This window comes from Acipenser ruthenus, chromosome 32 (genome assembly GCF_902713425.1).
Source record: "Acipenser ruthenus chromosome 32, fAciRut3.2 maternal haplotype, whole genome shotgun sequence".
NCBI lineage: Eukaryota > Metazoa > Chordata > Actinopteri > Acipenseriformes > Acipenseridae > Acipenser > Acipenser ruthenus.
Window position 1 is genome coordinate 13643456 of NC_081220.1, and position 17318 is coordinate 13660773.

General features: G+C 47.3%; 2 protein-coding genes across 4 annotated transcripts in view; both read right to left on the bottom strand.

Annotated features, from left to right (window-relative positions):
• Positions 1-838: 838 nt before the first annotated feature.
• LOC117971314 (semaphorin-7A-like) lies at positions 839-9908 on the bottom strand. Its single transcript, XM_059006014.1, has 14 exons — positions 9604-9908; positions 7798-7937; positions 7599-7661; positions 7073-7168; positions 6488-6593; positions 6081-6188; positions 5637-5776; positions 4695-4873; positions 4258-4366; positions 3757-3958; positions 3273-3388; positions 2508-2680; positions 1937-1992; positions 839-1737 (listed from the first exon to the last, which is right to left on the bottom strand). The coding sequence occupies exons 1-14, from the start codon at positions 9695-9697 to the stop codon at positions 1394-1396; spliced, it is 1926 nt and encodes a 641-aa protein (XP_058861997.1). The 5' UTR covers positions 9698-9908; the 3' UTR covers positions 839-1393.
• Positions 9909-12336: 2428 nt separating this feature from the next.
• The window catches only part of LOC117395622 (leucine-rich repeat and immunoglobulin-like domain-containing nogo receptor-interacting protein 1), a 14507-nt gene continuing 9525 nt past the window's right edge, over positions 12337-17318 (bottom strand). For all 3 annotated transcript variants that reach the window (XM_059006402.1, XM_059006403.1, XM_059006401.1), the window contains exons 2-3: positions 15696-15797; positions 12337-15384 (exon numbers count right to left, since the gene is read on the bottom strand). In XM_059006402.1, coding sequence (XP_058862385.1) covers positions 13528-15372 — 1845 coding nt within the window. In that variant the 5' untranslated portion in view covers positions 15373-15384; positions 15696-15797 and the 3' untranslated portion in view covers positions 12337-13527. The remainder of the gene's footprint in view (positions 15385-15695; positions 15798-17318) is intronic.

Below are 17318 nucleotides of genomic sequence, written 5' to 3' on the forward strand. Positions count from 1 at the left end.
CACCGCACACGTCACTGCGATTTCTATACGCCGGACTGCAAGGTAATTGCAATGTTTGGCCGCTAGGTGGCATTTAATTTATAGTATAAAAAAAACACAGCAATTTCATCATTTTGACAAGAGATGGCGCAACTCCCTGGTAACTGAAACATTATAAAGTGCTATGCCTAATTCCAGATGTGGAGTTTGCTGTTGCGATATTTAAAACCCTGTCTGTCTGTCTCCAATACCACAAGCAGAGCAAAACTAAGCTTTGACAGAATTCTGAACCTGATCTTATTTTAGCACTACCACCAAATGGGCCATAGAGGGCGCCATAAGACATGTTGTTTCTCCCCCCTCCACTAGATTAATACTGTACAAAATCGATTAGATTAACCATAAGGGATTGGTTAGTCTGTTGCTAGGTGAGAACACAGCCGTTTTTAATACAAAGATGACACAATTCAGATGTAGAAATCGTGGAATGTAGTGCAAGAAGGAATTTGGCACACCGACAAAAAGTTTACAAGCGTAGAAAAGTCGCCGTCGAAGAATGTGCAACAGTAAAGCGTTTGGCACGGCTGCATGAGTTAGAAAACACTTTGAAAAGATACTGATTCTAGGAGAGCTGGGTTTGTGCAGAAAAAATGACCTGCACAACAGCGCCCTCGTGTGGGCGCCCGCATTAATTAAACTGGCGCTCTGCTTTCTCATTGCATGCACAAGGTCAGACGAGCGCCAGTCTAGTTTATACGCGATCTGCACTGCGTTCTGTAATCATGTGCAAAATGCACGTTAATGCATGTACAGCAGCGTGCAAATTTATCAGAACACCTCCAGATGTGTCATTGATATCCTCTATACACCCGCCTGCATGAAAACACCTCAGGGTGTGAGAATTTCAATCTCCGCTCAGTAATCAGGGATATAGAAACACACTCCTGTGTGAAAATGTCGGACCGCTCTGTGCTTTAATCAGGCGTCTTAAACCACTTCTAAAAAGTCTCCTGCGTTTTACCGTGTGTGGCTCTGTGTTCCTTTTCTCTTTACTGTTTTAAATGAATTGCCTATTAAAGTCATCAATTCAATTAGACAGTCGCTAATTTGCCTGTTTGGACAATTTTTCCAAGATTTTCAGTACCAGTGGTTTGATTTCAGACACACATCAAATCAAAATTACAGAAGCAATGGGGTGTTCTGATACACGTGCACACTGCTGTGTGTGTGTGTGTCTATATATATATATATATATATATATATATATATATATATATATATATATATATATATATATATATATATATATATATAATTAGCTTAGCAACAAGCTCAGGCTGTCTCATTAAACCCCTAATAAAACCAGGAACGGATCTAACTGCTATGCAACAGGAGTCTTATTCCGATCCCTGTATTACACCCACATTAGCGCAGAGCCCAAAGCTGTACAGAGCGCGGCCAGTGCTGCAGACGGTGCCCACAGGGGGGCGCTGTTAAAGACCAGCCTGTAAGACACGATCTCCTCCCTGAAGCCGTCCTCCAGCGCGGAGCAGCGGAAGACGCCCGGGTCCATGGGGAGGTCTTCGGTGGAGACGAGGAGGCAGGACTCTCCCGTGACGGGACAGGTGTAGCTCTTGATGCAGTTGTCTTTCTCCCAGGTGTAGACCGCGTGATGGGAGCGCACGGGGCAGGGAAGCAGGATCGGGCTGTCCGAATCCAGGATCACTTCTCTGGGGCTGGTTCTCTGGGGCTGGAGGTCTGAGGAGGGGAAGCAGAGTGGTTTAGGAACGCAAACAAGGTCCTTTTGGAAGTGACTCTGCAGCAGCAGCAGCAGCAGTTGTTGATGATGCATAGCTCACCCCCTTAGTCTCTTTTTGGATACAGATGAGCCCCTGTGTGTTACCACGTCTTGTTACTTCTCCTGTATTCACACTCATGGTCACAGAATTGTACTCACCTGCAGCATTTCCACAGATGGAGGCGTTGGAATAGTCCAGATTCTGGAGAAAATCACTGCAAGAAAGCCAGAGAAAACAAAAAAGCACAGGGTTTGGTTTTGATTTTAATAAAAGAGCTCTAAAATACGTCTGCCCTGGACTGGAGGGAGCTCCCTTTCTCTTAGGATGGTGAGGGAGGGAGGGAGGAAGGGAGGGAGCAGTTCAGTCTCCGTGCCTCAAGCCCTCCCTGGACTGGAGGGAGCACCCTTTCTCTTAGGATGGTGAGGGAGGGAGGGAGGGAGGAAGGGAGGGAGCAGTTCAGTCTCCGTGCCTCAAGCCCTCCCTGGACTGGAGGGAGCACCCTTTCTCTTAGGATGGTGAGGGAGGGAGGGAGGGAGGGAGCAGTTCAGTCTCCGTGCCTCAAGCCTGCCCTGGACTGGAGGGAGCCCCCTTTCTCTTAGGGGGGTGAGGGAGAGAGGGAGGGAGCAGTTCAGTCTCCGTGCCTCAAGCCTGCCCTGGACTGGAGGGAGCCCCCTTTCTCTTAGGGGGGTGAGGGATCAATGCCTCCCCAATTTCTGTTACCCTCCGTACCCATCACTGGTGTTGTATCCCCGCGGGATGGGGGAACACTTCTGATTGGTCAAATCCCATCCGCAGTAGGGGTCACGCGAGAGGACACACCCCCTGCAGGTGTCGCCGTAGCGACCACAGTCAGCCAACGGGATCCTTCGCACTTCCAGAGAGGTTCCGACATAGAGGTGGCCCTGGAGGGAGATTGGAGAGGAGATACGGGGTCAGCATCTCAGAGCGCGTCCTTAACCAACTCCACGTTACAAAACCAAGGCTAGGGTTGCAAAATGTATTTTGTTTTTTTGATCACTAACATGTTTCGTTATTTGTTAAGGGATAGTTTAAGAGATACTGAAAGAGATGTAATAAATGTCATATTTTTATATATATATATATTCAATTACATGGCAGTCAAATCAAAAGCCTCATGAACACTATAAACAAAGTTGTGTGTGTGTGTGCATGAGTGTGTGTGTGTGAGTGTGTGTGTGTGTGAGTGTGTGTGAGTGTGTGTGTGCGTGAGTGTGCGTGTGTGTGTGAGTGTGGAAGTGAGTGTGTGTGTGTGTGTGAGTGTGGAAGTGAGTGTGTGTGAGTGAGTGTGTGTGTGAGTGTGTGTGCGTGCGTGCGTGTGTGTATGTGAGTGTGGAAGCGAGTGTGTGTGTGTGTGTGTGTGTGTGAGTGTGTGTGCGTGCGTGCGTGTGTGTGTGTGAGTGTGGAAGCGAGTGTGTGTGTGTGTGTGTGAGTGTGGAAGCGAGTGTGTGTGTGTGTGTGTGAGTGTGTAATCACCGTGCTGTCATCGATAGCCATGGCAGTGACAGCAGCCTCGTCTCTGAAGAGTCTGTACTGAGAGATGATGAAGGCCTCCTCGCTGCTGTGCAGCACCTTCAGCACCTTCCCCGAGTCTGTGAAAGAGAAGCAAGAATTCAATCTAGTCAAACTGCCTAACCCTAACCCTAACCCTAACCCTAACCCTAACCCTAATCCCTTCAAACTGCCTAACCCTAACCCTAACCCTAACCCTAACCCTATCACTTCATACAGTTTTTTTTTTTTTTTTAATGATGTCTCAATCCTAACATTCTAGGAGGCGAGGCTACAAAAAAATGAAAAAGAAATCAACTTCACTCTCTTCAACTTGCCTGTGTTTAATTTCCACATTTTTTCACTTTAAAACTTAATTTTTGTTTCCTCCTATCAAAGAAATCAAAACGTAACCGGCCCTATTAAGTGACACCACTGTGTTTGTTATAGAATTAGGGCTGACTCTCACCTGTGCCCAGGTACAGCACGCTGTAGACCTCCTCGTTAACCCCTTGCACGCTGGAGGCCACGGTCCTGGTGTAGCGGTCAGTGGTCGGCAGGTCCAGCGGCCGTTGACCCAGCGGATAGATCAGGTCCTCCATTTCTGGGTGGTCCCGAATGACCCCTAAGATTTTCCACGGCAGACTGCTGGTTGTGTTCTTAAAAAGGCACTGCGCAGAAAAAGAAGGAAATAATAATTGAATAATGGAAATTAAGAATGCAGGAGCCTGCCCTGGACTGGAGGGAGCACCCTTTCTCTTAGGGGGGTGAGGGAGGGAGGGAGAGAGCAGTTCAGTCTCTGTGCCTCAAGCCTGCCCTGGACTGGAGGGAGCACCCTTTCTCTCAGGGGGGTGAGGGAGGGAGGGAGGGAGCAGTTCAGTCTCCGTGCCTCAAGCCTGCCCTGGACTGGAGGGAGCCCCCTTTCTCTTAGGGGAGTGAGGGACGGAGGCAGGGAGCAGTTCAGTCTCACCGTTCCAGGTCGCTGTGCTGGCAGAGTGTTGCTATAGCCCTTCAGTTTGGAGGTCTGAAAGACCTGATTGACTTCCCCGATGGAGTAGACACAGACCACAGTGGTGTTCCTGAAACAGGACAGAAGAAAAAAAAAATACTGTTTATGAAAAAGAAAGTAACTGCAGCACAGAGCAGAGGGAGGCTGTTCAGAGAGTATAAGAACCTCCCTTTCTCTTTCTCTGCTCCACCAGCACAGAGCAGAGGGAGGCTGTTCAGAGAGTATAAGAGCCTCCCTTTCTCTTTCTCTGCTCCACGAGCACAGATCAGAGGGAGGCTGTTCAGAGAGTATAAGAGCCTCCTTTTCTCTTTCTCAGAGCAGAGGGAGGGAGAGTATAAGCTCTCCTGTCTCACAGTGCATATGCACACCCCTATTGTAACAGTCTAAAAGCTTCTCACCATGCGTTTGAGAAGATGCCGTAGAGCAATCCTGCAGCGCCCCTCTCGCCCGTCAACGCGTACGCCTCTCGGAGCTGATTGAACTGCTGGGGCTTGGAGGGGACCCCGCACATCACCCGCGCCTTCAGGAACGTGGTCCAAGAATCCGGGAGCGCATTCCTGACTCCTCCTTCATCCACCTGCCAAGAGCGTAGGGAACATCTTATAGTCAGAGCTTAGCAGCAACATCGGTCGCCGTGCAGCAGGGCTACAAGTGTGAGTTTCTAACCCTGCTCAAACTCCTGGCTCCTGATCATTTCAATATTAATAATAATAGACTTCATTGAGGGGAGTTCTGAACCCCAGGACTGGTTGCAGCAGCAGCAGCAGCAGGGCTAGTGTGAGTTTCTAACCCTGCTCAAACTCCTGGCTCCTGATCATTTCAATATTAATAATACTAGACTTCATTGAGGGGAGTTCTGAACCCCAGGACTGGGTGCAGCAGCAGCAGCAGGGGTAGTGTGAGTTTCTAACCCTGCTCAAACTCCTGGCTCCTGATCATTTCAATATTAATAATAATAGACTTCATTGAGGGGAGTTCTGAACCCCAGGACAGGGTGCAGCAGCAGCAGCAGGGCTAGTGTGAGTTTCTAACCCTGCTCAAACTCCTGGCTCCTGATCATTTCAATATTAATAATAATAGACTTCATTGAGGGGAGTTCTGAACCCCAGGACTGGTTGCAGCAGCAGCAGCAGCAGGGCTAGTGTGAGTTTCTAACCCTGCTCAAACTCCTGGCTCATGATCATTTCAATAATAATAGACTTCATTGAGGGGGGGTCAGACAGTGGAAAGGAGGCAACAGACTTGCATAGAAATAAAATCCCTTATTCGATTAGCAGGGAGTCTGATTGAAGCTGTAAAGCCGTGTGCCATGGCAGAGGAGTCTATCTGGCTGGCTGTACCATGCAGACTCGTCCTATTCTCGCACGGTGAGGCTCTTCGTCCACGCTGGCTGTCTTGTTGAGCTCACTGAAGAAGAAGTAAGCCTCTTCCTTGTGTTTCTCATTGCCTGGGACCAGGGCAGACCCGGCAAACTGCGGATCTGAAAGAGATTCAGAAGAGATCACAGCGTTGTCAATTTCCAGGGTGTGCAGACATTTCCAACGCAGCGCTGTAGGTGAACGGAGTCCCGCTCATGTGGGTCATGTGATCCCATTGCACTGGTAAGTTGGATGAAGTCTTATTCCCATCCCTGAACCCAGCGAGGGACGACAAGAATAAAAAGACAATGAGCTTGGATCGCGCTCCTTCAAGAATGTTTAGTAAGTGCTATTGTGTAGTACAGTGTTACCCCAACCGCCCCCCCTCCCCCCTCCTCCCTGCCGCTGGGGTCCCGGGACACTTACTCTGCAGCCACTTGTCTTCGTTCTTGAGCAACTTCCTGTGGCTGTAGGTCCTGCGGAGTGAGCCATTGAACGATCCCGCCGCAGACAAAGCAGAGTAGAGACTGCCCTCTGAAACAATGCATGTAAACTTACTTTTATATCACATGTGCAATTACTTTGTGATCGCAATAATAATAATAATAATAATAATAATAATAATAATAACACAGTAATACAGGATTAGATTTTACAATATGTAATAAAAATACAGTTTGAGTGATTGTTTTTATTTATTTAATACATGTATTTATTTTGAGTACTTGCAATAAGATTATCTCAGATTCCAAACATCATAAGGATAAAAAAAAACATGCCCCCTAGTGTCCTCTAGCGGTACTGCAGCGCGATTCCCCCAGCCCGTACAGTACCTGCAGAGAGAGAGACTACGCGCTGCGAGGGGAAGGGTGGTGAGATGTCAGCTGGCACCACCTGCAGGCCGCTGGCGGTACTGTCAGTCAGTTCTGTCCCATTGACCTGCAAGCACAATAAGGCTTATGTTTAGCATCCCATCAGGTGAGGCGTCACTTATATCTAAGGCTGTGTTTTTTTTCACAGTTATCACGAATTTCAGTGAAATGTAGCATTTACTGTTATTCAGTGACGCATTGAAACATTTAGGAACATTTCTTGTATAATAAAATGATCAATCTGGAATATGACAACACACACACACACACACACACACACACACACACACACATATATATATATATATATATATATATATATATATATATATATATATATATATATATATGTTTTAATCATATTATTTTTACTTATTAAATATCTTGAAATACTGTGAAATTACAGTGGCTAAACCAAACCATAGATCTGCAGTACCCTCACATGACAGATAGGGGGAGCCACCTTCCAAACCAACACGGTTTTATGTTGTTTTCTTTTTTTTAAATGACACCTATCTTTCTATTTGGCCTTTAAACTGAACTTACCAATAACCAACACTTGGGGGCGCCGGCGTTTGTCCCACAGATCAGGAGGCTGCTGTTTACTTTGTGAATCACTGTGATGAAGTTCTCACACTCTGACTGAGAGAAAGAAAAAGGGCAACAAATGACTATCCCCATTTCGGATGCAATTACAATGGTTGGCCAGCTGGTGTCGCTGTGTGACATGGAAAAATTACAGTTCAGTCTCCATGTCTAAAACCTTTCTCTTAGGGGGGTGAGGGAGGGAGCAGTTCAGTCTCCGTGCCTCAAGCCTGCCCTGGACTGGAGGGAGCACCCTTTTTCTTAGGGGGGTGAGGGAGGGAGGGAGGGAGCAGTTCAGTCTCCGTGCCTCAAGCCTGCCCTGGACTGGAGGGAGCACCCTTTCTCTTAGGGGGGATGAGGGAGGGAGGGAGGGAGGGAGTAGATCAGTCTCCATGCCTCAAGCCTGCCCTAGACTGGAGGGAGAACCCATTTTTTGGGGGAGGGAGTGAGGGAGGGATCAGTCCAGTCTCCTCTCATACACGCTTACCTGCGGTACATTCAGCTTGGAGAGACAGGTCATCTTTGCTTTTTCATTTACAGTCACTGGAATCTGAAAAAACAAAAAGAAATGTCTTTTGTCAAGAAAAGCACATTGAAGATTCATAGCTGACGTTACGTTTCTGTTCTGTGTGAGTGCCGCACAAGACTCGCTCTCTCTCGGGGACAGACTTTTCAACGGCGCTCACCTGTGTTGTTTTCACATCGGACTCCGTGAACTGCAGGACGTAGAGCAGGCCTCTCCCGCCCACGTAGAGTGAGCCGGTCCCCAGCTCGTGAAAGAACGTGGTGTGAGTCTCCGGGTCGGGGAAGTGAAACCCGACAGCGTCTGACAGAAATGAGAGGGAAATAATTAAGGAAAGAAGGAGAGGAAGAGAGAGAGAAAGTGAGAGAGGAAGAAAGAAAGTGAGACAGGAAGAAAGAAAGCAAGCAAGAGAGAAAGAAAGAAAGTGAGAGAGAGAAAGAAAGAAAGAAAGAATGAAAGGAAGAAAGAAAGAAAGTGAGACAGGAAGAAAGAAAGCGAGAGAGAAAGAAAGTGAGAGAGAGAAAGAAAGAAAGAAAGAGAGAAAGAAAAAAGAAAGAAAAAACTAAGAGAGAGAGAAAGAGAGAGTACACTGTCTTGTCCCTCTTAACTGAAACAGGGAGATGCAGCTTCAGCTGGTCACATGATACATCCCGGGGATGTCTAAGCGAGACGAATTGGTCAGTCGTGGCGCGGTCTGCCCATTTGTGTTTAATCATGAAATACAGTATCTTGAAACACCTATTTGTAGATTGTGAAATAAGCCATGTTAACCAGGATAAAAAAAAGTCTGTCCAATTTATATGAACACTTGACCAGGAGGCTACCGTTCAATTTGTGGAAGCTTGAGAAATTGGTCAGTTGTGCGCCATTTACCCGAAGAAAGTGTGTGCTACATATGGCTTTTTATTTCTTTCTTTATTTTTGTTATTTTTCTCTTTGCAATATAAGCCATAGATGGTCATTCAACGTGGAACAAGATATGTGTTATACACACACACACACACGTACACACACACATACACACACACACTGACACATATACAGATATACAGACTGACTATACATCTCAATTGAGGTCATTTGTTGCTTCATAACTTTTTGAGTCGCTCGCCCCCCCCCCCCCCCTCTCTCTCTCTCTCTCGCGCGCGCTCACGCCGCTGCCGCTGCAGTCCCATCATCATCACCTCGAGCACCTGCATTGCAGTTCTGCAGCACGAGCCCTCCCATCGCAACGCACATGTTGCACCCGCATCAATGCGACCACACACACACACACCAGTGTTTTTAAACTAGACACACATACTTGTGAATGCACGGTGCAATATGCACGGATATATTATCTACAGCAGCATTATAGCAGTACCGGTTTCTATCGCAAACCCTGCTAATACAGGTTTAAAACCTTTTAAACCCATCGTATCGTGTTATTAAATAAAGCAAGAGGGAAACACGCAGCTGGGTTCGGGGGATAGACCCTCAGTGCCGGTATATATTGTGAAGTTGGATCCTTCAATGCAACACCGTCTTTAACACAGACCACAGCTGCTTTCGACTTTCCGTAAAGGATGCATCAAAAAGATTAGCGCCTGTCCATCAATGTAGCCCATTGCTCCACAACGCGCTATATCGGTCCAGCCCTCTGGGATGAATCTGGTACAATATTATTCGGACAATCTGTCGATCCGCTCCCGAAGTGTGTGTCTCAGGGTGTGAAGAAGGAATTGGATGATCTTTCTTTCTCCTTCCTCATTCATAAATGATTTATTTATGCTATTTTAAGACCTCTGTACGCGGCTGGTTGCGTTTGAACCACGCGTTTTTATTGCGTTGTTCATACGTTGTCTTTCTAGACATTACAATGGTCTTTTTATATTGGTTTCCAGGACCCCCTTGTAAACGAAGCCTCGGTTTCAATGGGTAAATATCCTGGTTTCATACAGACAGACAGACAGGCTTAAATACATCTTACCTTTAACGGTGAATTTCAGCCTCGGCAGCTTCTCAGCGGCTCCTAGGACGCCGGCTAGCTGAAGAAAGGTCGATAAGACCATCAGATGTCTCATCTTTGCTTATGTTTTGTAAGTTGCCTTCCCAATTTTCCGCCCAAGGATGACGTTCTTTGAATACAGCGGCAGGCCGCCTTATCTGATGGGCCTCTGCAGTTGTGTTTCCTAATCGAGCTGAACCGGACCCTGCGATTTGGGTATCTCGCTCGTTTTCATGCCCCTTCTCTCTCTTTCTCTCTTACACCCGCTTTCTGCTTTATACCGACTCTGAGAAATTGAAACCGAGGCTCCACCTCGTGAGCGTGAGAGAAAAGAGAGAGAGGGGAGGGTGTGGGTGGGAGAGAGAGAGGGGAGGGTGTGGGTGGGAGAGAGGGGCGCCGGTATTGTAACGCTGCCCTGGGTTTGTTATTCATTTGAGAGTCTGCTAAATATTGATCACGCGGCGTGGGCACACCCCTGTCTCCTCTATTGAACGTGTTCTCCATTCACTGTGTTTTTTTGAGGGCGTTATTTCGCAAAACGCAGTTTGCACACCAGGCTTTAGTGCCCCGAGATACAGCCACTAAAGGAACCCATTACTCTTTTCGACGTATATTGGTCAGCATATGACATATTCAGAGAGAGTTCTGAGTTATTTTTATTGTCCTCGTTAACTCGTTAAAACAAATACGCATGCCCGCTACCGACAGCAGTATAATGGGCGTGGCTAACGTGGCAACCCCCTACGTCACTCCTCTCAGAAAACTTGAACACATAATCAACTACCCAGTACAGCATTATATTAAGTATATTACAGAAGAAAAACCATTTTATACTATAAGATAGAGGGAGAGGTCAATTATCCGATAATATTGTTTCAGCTTCCCTTGGGCACTTGTTCCACATGGCTGGGGAAGAGGGGAGAGGGGAGAGGGGAGAGGGGAGGGGAGGGGGCTCTCCTTAGCGATTTTCTTAGCTCCCCCCCCCCCCCCCCCCCCCTCTTACTTTAACCAATGGGTGATTCGAGAGTAAGTTTACCACTTCGATGACGTGGTGTGTTGATTTGGTAAACATTTCCTTTCTGATCACCCTGTGCACGAGGCTTATGCTTTTACAATACGATGCTGTTTTTGGTATAATGGCACACGTGTATTACTTCAGCATGATTCAAGAGATTAACTTATACCTCAATTAAATAAAATCTATTTTTCAACTATACGGCGTGCTAGCGAGTCGGTATTGAGCGGGCGCGTCTGCATGCGGTGACCGTGGAGCTCTCCGTGGTCCTGAAGGAGATTTGCCGGCTGTTTCATGTTCGGTAGACATTCTAGTGCGGTGCGTGCGTGTGCGTGTGCGTGTGCGTGTGTGTAAAAAGGGCCTTGAGAACGCTAAAGTGGAGGACTCTATGACATTTTAGCTGATGTAGGCGATGAAATCGCTGGGAAAGGGAAGCTCAGGGGACCCGTCAACCACTCACTCACACCACACCTGTCAATAATCCTGCATTCACTGACAGGCAGTCAGCGTTTCCCGTATGTCGGCAAATCAGGTTGGTGCCTCTCTGCAAGCTACGGGGACAAAAGTTTTGCAGCAACTAGAAGGAAGCCATAATAGCAGTACAAGATTTCATGTCCGATTTAAAAATGTCCAATTTTTAAATTTGTTGGTCAGTTTTTCGTTTATATGGAAAACTACAAAGCGGTGTGTAATTTCAATACGTTAACGTAGCGTTATTCAGCCCGTTTCATTTCACGACACCCGTTTCAATACAGCAGATGAAGCGGGAGACGCAGCGGGTTCAATTCAGACATTTTTTTTTAAGACAGACCCGCAGGCAGACAAAGGCTGATAATAGCGCATATCCTGAGAACTAATCCTAATGGGGTTAAATCCGCAGTCAGACGCGTTAATCTTTTCTGAGTTATTTTAGGTCACAGCATAAAAAAAAAACAAACAACACTAAAGGAACTGGGTAAATGGGATTTGCTTACTATAAAAACCTGCTGGTGCCTATAAATAATGTTGAGATGTGTCCAAGCGATCACTAGATCGATACTATAAGGAGATAACGCAATGGCTTCAATCTGAGACTGAAGAGAGGATTATAAACTAAATATAGGAAGCTGCTTTCTCCAACTACAATAGATTTTGCCCTGTAGTGATGTCTAATGTATATTTTTTTAAGTCCAAAAGAAAAGCATTATTTAATTATCATAATGATCAAATACTATAATAATAATAATAATAATAATAATAATAATAATAATAATGATGATGAGACACTCCAATAAAAGTATTTAACGCAAATTCTTTGAATCATTTGCAGGTAATTCTCTTTCTTATGAATTAATGGGTTATTATGAAATATACAGTGTGGAGTAGTGGTTAGGGCTCTGGACTCTTGACCGGAGGGTCGTGGGTTCAATCCCAGGTGGGGGACACTGCTGCTGTACCCTTGAGCAAGGTACTTTACCTAGATTGTTCCAGTAAAAACCCAACTGTATAAATGGGTAATTGTGTGTAAAAAATAATGTAATTGTATGTAACAATAATGTGATATCTTGTAACAGTTGGAAGTTGCCCTGGATAATGGATTTTCAGAGCCAGCAACAGTAAATTGATACTGTGTGAAATCAGAAAGGAGAACTCAGACAGCACTGGGTTTAAATATGGCTTTATAATTCATTCATTAAAACCGCCCCCCACTTCCCCCCCCCCCACAAAATATCTTTACACTAAACATTGTAGTAAAAAAGGTGCATTTACAGAGTCCTTTTTAAAAACTTTTTCAAAATAAAGCATTCTAATGTCAACCAATTATTATTATTATTAATAATAATAATAATAATAATAATAATAATAATAATAATAATAATAATAATAATAATAATAGCTTTGCTTATGTATAGGACCCTCACTGAGGGCATATTTGAACAAGTATTCGAACCTCCAACAGCCACTTCTTCGCTTCCATGAAGATTGTTTAGAAAATACTAAGTCCTTGAGAGGGGCAGCTGTTCGGAGTTTTATTGGGGGGGGCAGCTACAGGGGGGCAGCAAGTTGTTTCAGTGGGGGGGGGGCACATTATGAAAAAGGTCGCCCACATCCTATGAAAAAGTTTTGCATCACCTAGAATTTGGGGATTGAGATATCATTTCATCGGAACATAATTTAGATGTTTTATTTCACATCATGTAAATCAAATAAACTACAAAATAATATCGCAAAAGGAAGGAAGCCATGATAGCAGTACAGTTCAATTTCAAAATGTCAATTTTTTTGGTTTCTTTTTTGTTAAATATATGGGAAAACTAAACAAAAGCGGCTGGTGTGCGATTCAATATGTTAACGTAACGTTATTCAGCAGGTTTCATTCGACTGTATGAAGCAGAATGAGTTCATTCTATAGGGGGATGCTAAACTTTTGTCCAGAGCTATACACACGCTGTTGAAAATCAAGCTGGTATTAAAATCTGGACTGGGTGAAACTGCGATACAACAGGAGCTCCCATCCCTGATTATATATTAAACTGCCATCGGAAAAACTGGGAGGAACCAAGGGAATCAGCAAGGGTCTTTATTATTATTCATTATTAATTAGTTTAGCGGATGCTTTCATCCAAAGAGTATAAGGGGGAGAATGGTGCATCATCAACAACTGCTGCAGAGTCACTTCCAATGGGACCTCGTTTGTTTTACGTCTCATCCGAAGGACGGAGCGCAAGGAGGTGAAGTGACCTGCTCAGGGTCGCACGCAGTGAGTTGGTGGCTGAGTCGGGATTGAACTAGGAACCTCCTGGTATGAAGACCCCTTTCTTTAACCACTGGACCACCAAGCCTACCTTTAAGGTTAGCTAGTGAACTGGCTATGCTATTGAGTCCTTGGTTTCAGGCTTCAAAAGCCCTCCTCACATGAGCTTCATGGAGAACTTGGCCCCATCGCCCCCTTCCCCTCCCCCTCCTCCGCCCCCTCCCCCCCCGCCCCGTGGCACGAAGGCAATGGTGGTGTTGTGTTTAATCTTCCCCTTCCCACGGCTCCAGAAAAATATGAAGACGAAGCAGATGGCCACCGAGCTGAGGAAGGACAGGAAGCCCATGGTGGTGGCGATGACGAGGGTCTTGGCGTCGTAGGGGTAGGGGCGGGGCCCCGGAGAGGAAGAGGCGTTGAAGGGGGTCGGCTGCAGGTCCGAGAAGTACAGGGAGCTGCGGTTGCGTGCTGCCGATGACGACAGGGAGAATCCGCGCACCTGCAGGCTGACTGGCAGGCTGTCATTCCCGGCCGCGTTGCTCGCCACGCACTGGTAGATCCCGCCGTCCTGGACTTGAGCGTACCGGACCTCCAGGCTCCCGTCGAGAAGCACCCGGACCCTGCCGCTGGGGGTCAGGACTGCCTTCTGCGGGGTGAGCCAGGAGATCCTCGGGGCTGGATCCCCGTCTGCCCGGCAGGAGAACAGAACCGTGTTGCCTTCCTCAATTCGGACGTCCTGAGGCTTCCGGTCTAAGATCTGGGGCCTCCTGCAGCTGAATTGCCCCGGAAACTGAGATTCGGTGAAGTCCTTAAACTCCCTCCCGCGGGCCAACTCCGGGGAGGAGCAGGAGGGCTGGCGGCCGTCAAAGTTCAAACGCAGCCGCCTGCGGACCACCCAGAGCAGCCGGCAATCGCAAGCCAGGGGGTTCCCGTCCAGCCTGAGGGTCTCCAGGTTGCCCACCGAGTGGAAGACCCCCTCTTCCAGGGTGGGCAGCAGGTTCGAGGAGACGTTGAGCAGCCGGAAGTAGGTCAAGCCCCGAAAAGCCCCCGGCTCGACGGTTAGCAGCTTGCCGCCGGCCAAGTGGAACTCCTGCAGCCTGAGGAGGTCTCCTAACAGGTGGCCCTGCACCACAGAGATGGGGTTGTGGGAGAGGTCGAGGTAGCGGAGGTAGACCAAATGTCGGAGAGGCAGGTAGGGGACGGAGCTCAGGTTGCATCCGGTGATGGACAGCGAGGTGAGGTTGAGCCCCAGGAGGCTGTTCCCTGCCAGGGTGCCCAGCGAGGGGCACTGCCTGATCTCCAGGCTCCTGAGGCGCTGCAGCCTCCTGAACGAAAGGTCCTGGAGCCCGCCAACGTTGCCAAGCCGTCGGAGGCTCAGCAGGAGCAGCCCGTGGAGCTGAGAAAGGGCCTCCGCGGGGATGGAGGTGAGGTTGCACTTGTCCAGGGTCAGCTCCTGGAGGTTGTGGAGGCCGGAGAAGGCCCGGTGGGAGAGGAAGACCAGGTCGTTCTCTCCGGCCTCCAGCTGCCGCAGGTTCGAGAGCTCCCTGAAGGTGTGGTCGACGAACACCAGGATCTGGTTCTCGCGGAGGTCCAGGACCCTGAGGCTCTGGAGGCCGGAGAACAAGCCCACCGGGAGGATCTTGAGCCGGTTGCCGCGGAGACGGAGGGTGCGGAGGCTGGGCAGGTTGCGGAAAGAGCCGGGTTCCACAGCGGAGATTATGTTCTCGCTCAGGTCGAGCCCCAGGAGCCGGGGCAGGTTGGAGAACTCCTCCGAGCTGAGGCTCTTCAGCCGGTTCCTGCTCAGGTCCAGGAGCTCCGCGTCGGAGGGGATGTTCTCCGGGACGGAGGTCAGGCGTCTGCGGGCGCACGACACCGTCCGCTTGCCGGAGGAACACTCGCATTTTGGGGGGCAGGACAGGAGGGAACCCCCCAGAGCCACGGCCAGACCCCCCAGGAGAAGAAGCAGCCAGACCCCCCGCCGCCTGCGACCATCGCCCCCGATCATCTTGCCTCCTGCCTGGGGAGACAAACAGGAAAAACTTACAGCTCCGGCCAAAAGTTTTGCCTCACCCTATAAAATGAACACCTATCGCACGAAACCTGCTGAATAATGTTGCATTAACATATTGAATTACATTCCACCGCTTTGTAGTTTTCCCATAAACATAATGTAAAAAAAAGTGGCATTAATTAATAATAAATGATACATGATTAATTAATAATAATTTAATAATAATATTAGAAAGTGGATGGCACCATCTAGTGCACAGCTAGTGTATTGCCGGCTATACACAATTATTTCCAATAACGCAGGAGGGAGAAAGTTACCGCCAGGGTCTCATAACCAGGTTTGTTCAGATCAGACTTGCTCCAGATTGTAGTTTTTAGGATTCTCCCGGCCACTGAATTGCATCTCCAAGGGGAACACACCTAAAATAAATAAAACACAAAAATATATCACTGTACAGCTCGGGACAAAAGTTTTACATCACCTACAATTTCAGGATTGAGACATAAAAAAAAAAATTAAAAATTAATATACTGTACATATATATATATATACACTGTATATATGAACATAATTTAGATCTCTTATTTCACACCATTAAACTGCAAAATGATATCGCAAAAAAAATCTACCACAAGGAAGCCATATATTTCATGTTAGCTTTCAAAATGTCGCTTTTTTCAATGTCAGTTTTTCGTTAAGCATATTGGAAAATTCACACTCCCTCTCCCTCTCCCTCCCTCTCCCTCCCTCTATCTCTCTCTCTCTCTCCCTCCCTATCTCTCTCTTCCTCTCTCTCTCTCTTGCTCTCTCCCTCTCCCCCTTCCCCCCTCTCTCCATCTCCCTCTCCCTCTCCCTCCCTCTATCTCTCCCTCTCCCTCTCCCTCTCCCTCTCCCTCTCTCCCTCTCCCTCCCTCTATCTCTCTCTCTCCCTCCCTCTCTCTCTCCCTATCTCTCTCTCTTCCTCTCTCTCTCTTGCTCTCTCCCACTCCCCCCTCCCCTCTCTCTCTCCCTCTCTCTCCCTCCCTCTCTCTCTCCCTATCTCTCTCTCTTCCTCTCTCTCCCTCTACCTCTCCCCCTCTCTCTGTGTAAAAAAGTGCTTCCTTCCTTCTGTTCTAAACTCAGCTTCCCCTCAAAATGATTAGCAGAGGATCTGAAGCTCTTCTCCTCCTCCTCTTCCCTCTCTCTGCGGTTTTGAATGCCGGAGATTTACAAGGGATATCATTGCCGGCCGCAGCGTTCCACTTGCAGGGATTAACAGAGCTGTAAATTCTGACTGATGTTCTACTTAAGAAAAGTGCTTTGTTAATGGCTGGGCTGCATTCCTGATTGAGTGGCTGTGTCACCTTGGCTGTATGTCAATTTTTGTGTTTGTTTTTTACATACAGTGATGCAGTATCTATACCACAGGTGCTAGGTCTGTAAAAATACACACATACACCAGCGTGCACATGTATTAGAACAGCCCATTGCTTCTGTAGTAAAACGCAGGAGGCTTTTTAGAAGTGGTTTAAGACGCCTGATTAAAGCACAGAGCGGTCTGACATTTTCACACACGAGTGTGTTTCTATATCCCTGATTCCTGAGCGGAGATTGAAATTCTCACACCCAGAGGTGTTTTCATGCAGGCGGGTATTTAAAGGATATCAATGACACATCTGGAGGTGTTCTGATACAATTGCACGCTTCTGTATTATAAACTCCATATCGAAAGTCTGTTCTAACAATCTAAGCAGATTTTCAGGCAGAACCCGTGCGTGGGACAAGAGAAAAGGGCGATCCATCAAAAAATGAAGTCTGCGTTGTCTTGTTTTTTTTTAAAAAAAACAAACATCTTTTGGAGCATTTTCTACTATATTTAGCATCCCTGCTGTTAGGGTTACTAAGAAACAGACGAACCCCCCCCCAAGGAGACTTGAAGACAGAGATACATCAATGAGCGA